Source organism: Corvus kubaryi, unplaced genomic scaffold (genome assembly GCF_017639235.1).
Source record: "Corvus kubaryi isolate FWS band 111438036 unplaced genomic scaffold, C.kubaryi_AGA036_p1.0 split3-37304, whole genome shotgun sequence".
NCBI lineage: Eukaryota > Metazoa > Chordata > Aves > Passeriformes > Corvidae > Corvus > Corvus kubaryi.
This window is the reverse complement of record NW_024582087.1, coordinates 1,841,396-1,847,699: the sequence shown is the minus strand read 5'-3', so window position 1 is coordinate 1,847,699 and position 6,304 is coordinate 1,841,396. Positions and strand designations below refer to the sequence as shown.

At 47.7% G+C, this 6,304-nt stretch overlaps 1 protein-coding gene across 1 annotated transcript; it reads right to left on the bottom strand.

Annotated features, from left to right (window-relative positions):
• Positions 1–6: 6 nt before the first annotated feature.
• Positions 7–6,098, bottom strand: HDAC1 (histone deacetylase 1). Its single transcript, XM_042015610.1, has 3 exons — positions 2,785–6,098; positions 2,272–2,389; positions 7–1,030 (listed from the first exon to the last, which is right to left on the bottom strand). Exons 1-3 carry the CDS (start codon positions 2,920–2,922, stop codon positions 882–884), a joined length of 405 nt encoding a protein of 134 aa, XP_041871544.1. The 5' UTR covers positions 2,923–6,098; the 3' UTR covers positions 7–881.
• Positions 6,099–6,304: the final 206 nt, after the last annotated feature.

Genomic DNA, 6,304 nt, shown 5'->3' with positions numbered 1-6,304 from the left:
TTTTGACCCTGAGAAGTGGCACCAGCTTGCAGGTTTTGGTTTTGTTTGATTTTTTTTTCTTTTGCCGTGGTGGAATCCAACTGAAGACCACAAAGGTCTCTCACAGGCTTCGTTTGGGAATTCTCCCATGAAACAAACACCCAAAAAAATAGGGGAAAAATAAGAATTGATGCCCTGAACGAAGCTTTTGAATGCAAGGTTTGATGTGAGATCTATCCAGGTCATTGAGTGAAAATGCATTCAAAGGAAGTTCTCCTCCCCCAGCCCCTTCCATCAACTTCCTGCACGTTCTGCAAGGCTCCCAGGATCCAAACAAATTAAGAGATTCTGTGGAATTCTCCAGCCCTGGGAGCAGAGAGAGCACAGAGCTGCTTCAAACACTGCTGGTGCTGCTGAGGCCTGGCACAGGAAATACAGACTCGAGGCGTCACTGTGGGAGCAGCAGCCACAGAGCTCTCGGGCTGTGCACACAAACAGTTCCCCAGCAGCCTTTCTGTGAAGTGTGAGAAAATAGAAAACATTTAAATGCTCCAGCTCTCAAAACTTTCAGTTTCTGCTTTGCCTCACGTCCAGAGTTGGTGGTTTTTTTTGTTAAAAACAGCAGCTAAGTCACCCTGTTCTTTCCTTTCCAGGTTGTGCCTGCCCAGAGCAAGACTTTTACAACTTTTATTTTAATGTTAAACTCACATTGATTTTTTTTTCTTCTTATTATTCAACCCTGCTGTTGTGGTTTTGTTTTAACTCTGTCACTGGTGATGGTGCACGTTGAGTGAGGTAACCCAAATCAGCAATTAACAAATGGAGGGGGATTCATCCATAGGCAAAGCTCGGATTCACAGGGAGAAATTTGGGTTTAATTATTAAGGAAATCAGAAATAGCTTCAGAGAGACAGAACTACATGAAACACATCTGAAGAAGGGGCAAATAAAAAATTCACAGGATTTGTGATCTTACCAACAGAGCCTCCAGCAGAGAGCTGACAGAACTCGAAGAGCCCATCGAACACAGGGCAGTCCTCCCCAACATTAACTGGAAAAGAATGGAAAAGAGTCATTAACATAAAACCAGAAATCAAATCCAAAGCTTACACCACCATCTGGATTGGAAAAATTGGCCAAAAGTGTTAAACAATAAAATGCTGGGATGGAATGACAAAATGGAAATGTGTGGCTGACACTTTGCACACTCCTTTGACTTCAAATCACTCGGTTTTGGGTACTCAGCACAACTGGAGTTTTAGCCTCAATAAATCTTTCCTGTAATTAATTCCACTATTAAAAATAGTTACTCATTAGAAGAAATTAAACCCCAGGCCCTTTTGATTTACTCTACCCAAGTCTGGCATGCAAGAATGGAATTAGAGACTGTTCATTCCCTTTCCAGCAGGTTTTGTTGAAGAAAAGCTCTGCCCTTTGCATGTTTCATTTCCACATTTTGGCTTCTTCAGGGAAAAAACCACAGTGCAGAAAACACTGAGTGCCAGAGAGAGCAGAGTGTTCATGAGCTGTGGCTGCTCCAGGGGTAAACAGGTCAGTTTGGGTAGAAATGCACTTTGCTGGATGTCATCTGGTGGATTAAAGAATATCATGGACTGGGGGGAGGCTTTCAGAGTGTATTAATCGTGAACCTTGTGCTTTAGTATCTGTCCCCTTCAGCTCACAGGGGGTTCCAAGACTAAAATGTTGTTTAAATGAAGCTTGAGCTCTCCTCACTGTTTGTCTGGACTTGTTAGAAATCTGCTTTGGTAAAAAACATCAGCTCAGAGTGGAAGAGACACCAAATCCAGGTTTTTGTACCATTCAAGAGCCTTTCCGTGGATTTGAGAGGTTGGAACGAGACAGCAGCTCACAATTAACCAATCAATTAATGAGGTGTTAATGAGTATCTCAACCCTGCCCCATTTCCAAGCTGCCACTGCCCTGAAAATCCTTCAGCTTTGGGGTAGAACTGAGGAGTTTTTAGTTTGCTGGTTTGAAATACCCCAACTCTTCTGGTTAAAATAAAACCCATGCAGGTTAGAAATGGAGTAGTTCTGTCATCGCCAAGCCAGGAAGGCAATTTAGACAACAAGAAAACCCCAAATTTCAAAGGATTTCCCTCAGCTCCTTCAGCCTGAGAGAAGGACCTGTTTCCAAAACGTTTATTTACCAGCAAAATCAAAGTCAAGAGAACGACAACGTCCCGTGGTTCTTCCTACTGGTTTTATCCCAAATTTCTAGAGCTGGGCTGGGATTCCCAGCTCCCAGATTTGAAGCTGCAGCATCACTCACATCTTTGCATCTGCTTGCTGTACTCAGACATGTTGTCAGGGCGGATGGACCTCAGGAATTTGATGTAATCATCGCTGTGGTACTTGGTCATCTCCTCTGCATTCGCCTTGTGGGGACGCTGCAAACACAGCAAGGGTTGTTCTGGAATTCAGCCCCCATCCCTAATTCCCGTTTTAAATCCCACATGTACCCCCAGCAACTGCAAAAAAGTATCAAAGCAGCAGCTTTAAGTAAGAAAAACTCGATTTGAAAGGTAGCAATGCCACTGTTGGCAAGTGTTACTTATGCAAGCGTGGGCATAAAGTGAATTTTAAGGATAAAAAGCAATTTTCCAGGGTCTGAAGCCTCTCTGAACCCCTCCCTCCAACATCCAGAAGAAACCAGAAATTCATCAACACAACCATTTGGGGTTTCATTCCTTTCCTCTCAGAGAAAAGCCCCAAAATTCAAGCCTGAAACATCAATTGTGACGTTCTCTAACTCTTTTCTCTTGACGAGCAGCCCCACACTCACATAGATCTCCATCTTCCTGTAGAGGCCGTAGTTGAGCAGGAGGTTGTGGGTCATGCGGATCCTGTGGGGTTTCATGGGATGCCCTTGGCCATAATAATAATTCCCAACATCACCTGGAAGCAGAAAGGAGTTTATCATCAATTCCTGGAGAGGGAATCACAGCCGAGCCATCGGGACCTCTGTGATCTCTTTCTCCTTCAGCAGTGGTTGGGATCTCCCACTTTCCTGGCACGGGGATATCCATGGATTCGGGAAAGTTCATCCACAAATGAGACAGAAGTTTGGAAATTCAGGCAATTTGGGATGCCAACATCACACTGCCACCACTGGAAGGTGTCCTTGTCTTTGGAAAATTGGATCATTGATGCTGGATCATCCTTCCAGCCCAAACCATCCCAGGGTTCTGTCAGACACGAGGAAGAAGCTCCAAGATCTTTGGGCCAGAGGAGTTTTGGGCACAGGCTGAGTGCCAGGAATGTCTCCCAGGTTTCACAGAGCACTCGGAGCAGAATCCACAGGGGCCAGGGGAGTTAATCCCGGCTCAGACAGTGACTCAGCCCAGGAACACCCGGCCTCTCCTTCCTCCTGTTTACCCAAGGGCAACGGGATCCAGGGAATTCTGCCACTCAGCAAACACCACCCAGCTGGGCTTTCACAGCTTCTACCTTTTTTTTATTCCTTGAAATCCTCCAGAGGATTCCCAGGCCTTTCCAGGCACCCCCTGAGGAATTATCCTATGGGACCAGGAGAACAAAGTCACCTTCCTGCAAATCCCACAGGTCACCTCCCCATGTGGATTTTCTCCTCCAAACCGAGCTCACACTTCACTCCCCTCACTGCTAACTGGGGTTTTTTAATTCCACCTCCTTTCCCAGCAGGACTTATTTCCCTGAAATTTACAGGAATTTCACTTTCAGATTTCTACCTCCTGCCTGGTTTGGCTGCCAGCAGCAGGAATCTCTCCCAAGCCTCATTTTCCTGGGAAACCAGACCAAGTTGTTCCTGGAGTTGGACAACTCCCGACCCGTTTGGGAAGCAGGAGATCCAATCCGGTCTGGCTGGTGACTCAGTGGGGAGAATTAATATTTCATCAGCGCTCTCAACATTCAGCAGAAGCAGTTTTTCCTCCCGTGGACATGGATCTATTTTAAGGCAAGGAAAGGAGATGCCAACGGTGCAAATCCCACATCCAGGCAGTTCTGCTGCTGGAATTTACCTGCCTGTGGAGCTCTGAGGAAATGGGGGGGTTGTGTTCTCTCGGTAAAACTTCAGAACATTGCATTCTTTTCAGTAAAATACTTTTTTTTTATTGAAAATAATTCTATTTTCTGAAATGTTGGGAAATCCGTGCTGGTATTTTACTGAGGCAACCAACCTGACAGGAAAATACATCCCTGAAACGATCCCAAAACCAAGGTTTGGGGAACTTGGAAGAGACGTTTGAGGCTCTGCCTAGAAAATCCAAGCACAGAACTCCGTGAAGCTTTTAAAAAATCACCATCAGCTGTCAGTGGAGTGCCCTGGGTCAACCCTGAGCTCCTGTTCCCTGTGCTGAGCACATCCCAAGTCCTGGGGATCCATGGATGAGCTCAGCTGCTCCTGGACGTCAGAGCAGATTAAGAAGTGTGAACTTAGCAGGCACCTCTTCCTCTGCTGGGGTTAAACAAATCCCTCCACAGGGAGATTTTCATGGAGAAGTTCCATCCAAACCTTTCCAAACCCCCTCAGGATTCCAGAAAGGACCCTTTGGATACCTTCCCCCACCTCAGCATCCCACATTCCTTCATCCCATGAAATTCAGGGAATTCCCACACCAGGTCAGGCTGTTCCAACCTCTCTGTGTGGAAAATAGGAGGCCCAAATAAACAAACTGTGCATTTCCCCACAGTAAAAAGCAGCTTTTCACTCTCAGCTGTGGATGTTTGAGAGCTGCTCAGAGAAGAAAAGTGGAAAAATAAATTTAAAAAAAAAAAGCACTAAAACCTGGCCACAGAGTATGGAACCCAAATTTGCGGGGTTCCTGTGCAGCAAAGACCTGCAGGGCAGCAGCATTTCAAACTAAACAAGTGCTCATGTCTGATTTAAGAGAGAATTTTGTGCCTTTAAATATTACAGTTGATAAAACCAACAAATTGCTTTGTGAATTGGTTGTATTCTAAGGATTGAGAGAAATTTTGGAGTCCCAGAAAAAGGGAGAAAAGTTAAATTTAATCCAGTTCCATGGGCAGGGCACTTTTTACTATCCAGTCTGGGCTTGGACACTTCCAGGGATCCCAGCTTTTCTGGGAATTCTATCCCAGCCCCTCACCACCCTCACAGGGATTGATTCCTTCCCAATATCCCATCTAACCCTGCCTTTTTTTTTTTCAGATTAAAGCCAGATTTGGACACAGAGACCAATTTTTCCAGGCTGGTCTGGAATTCTGGCACTCTTTAAGTTCCAACCTGGCATTTTAGGGATGAAGGGCTCGGTGTCCCCTGGGATTTGGGAATGCTGGGAGTCACACAGAAGGGTTGGGTGGTGAAACTGGGCCTGGTTTCACTTGAGCCAGAGCTCTAATCCTGCCTCCTCTGTGCTCTGACTGGCTGAGTCAGAGACCCAGCAAGGCTGAAAATCTCACATTTGAGGAAAAAACCTCACGTTTTTAGAGGGGAAAAAAAAGCCCTCAGCACACGCCTGGCACAGGATTTGGAAGAGCCTCCCCCACTGGGCGCATCCTTTGAGAGGAAAAAGTAGCAAGACCAAGTTTTCCTTTGATTTCAGGCTAAAAACCGTGATGAAACAGAGAATTGCACAACGCCTCTCCCACAGGGTGAGCACAGAGCCTGCGAAAAACGAGCCTGCCCATCACCAGGGCACCAAGTCAGCCCTCCAAAGGGAAAGGGAGAGGGGCAGGACTGGGATTTCTCCCACTGGAAACCCCACAGGACACCCAGTGAGGGGTCTGGCCACGCTGTTCCTTCCTTGCTCCACAGGGCTGGTGACCCAGCCCCAGAGCCAAAACCAAAAGGAGCCACTCCACAACCCAGAGCCAGCACTGGGGGCTGGCTCCTGGACACGGGAGCTCCCTGCAAACAGCCACGCAGCCACTCCCAGAGCCTTTCTGTCCCCTCCCGACACCAAAACGCTGTCCCAGGAGTGCCTCTTCCTCCTCAGAGCCCGCCCTGTCCCCCAGCACCTCCGTCAGCACTCCCCAAAATCCTTCTCCAGCATCTCAGCATCCAAAGCGTCTCCTGGCTTCGTGGCCCTCTCTCCATCCCGGACCCTTCACAGCCTTTCCCATCTCCCAAACCTCCAGATCTCCACGCTTCCCCATCCCAGTCCACCCTCCCCGATCTTCCGCCCACTCTCCCCATTCTCCTCCCCACATCCCCGCCGTGCCCCCCACACGCTCCCTGCGCCCTCCAACCCCACTGAAAACCCCACACAATCCTCGATCCCCATGCCCTGACTGCCCCCGCCCATCAGTGCCCCCAATACCCATCCCTGCAGCCCCCAGTGACCCCCCACAACCCCTAA

Coding starts and splice junctions, on each gene's coding strand:
- HDAC1 (XM_042015610.1), bottom strand. CDS start 2,922: ATGATAAACTCCTTTCTGCTTCCAGGTGATGTTGGGAATTATTATTAT. Junction 2,390..2,784: donor ACAGGAAGATGGAGATCTAT/GTGAGTGTGGGG, acceptor CTGTGTTTGCAG/CGTCCCCACAAGGCGAATGC. Junction 1,031..2,271: donor CAGCAAGCAGATGCAAAGAT/GTGAGTGATGCT, acceptor ATTCTTTTCCAG/TTAATGTTGGGGAGGACTGC.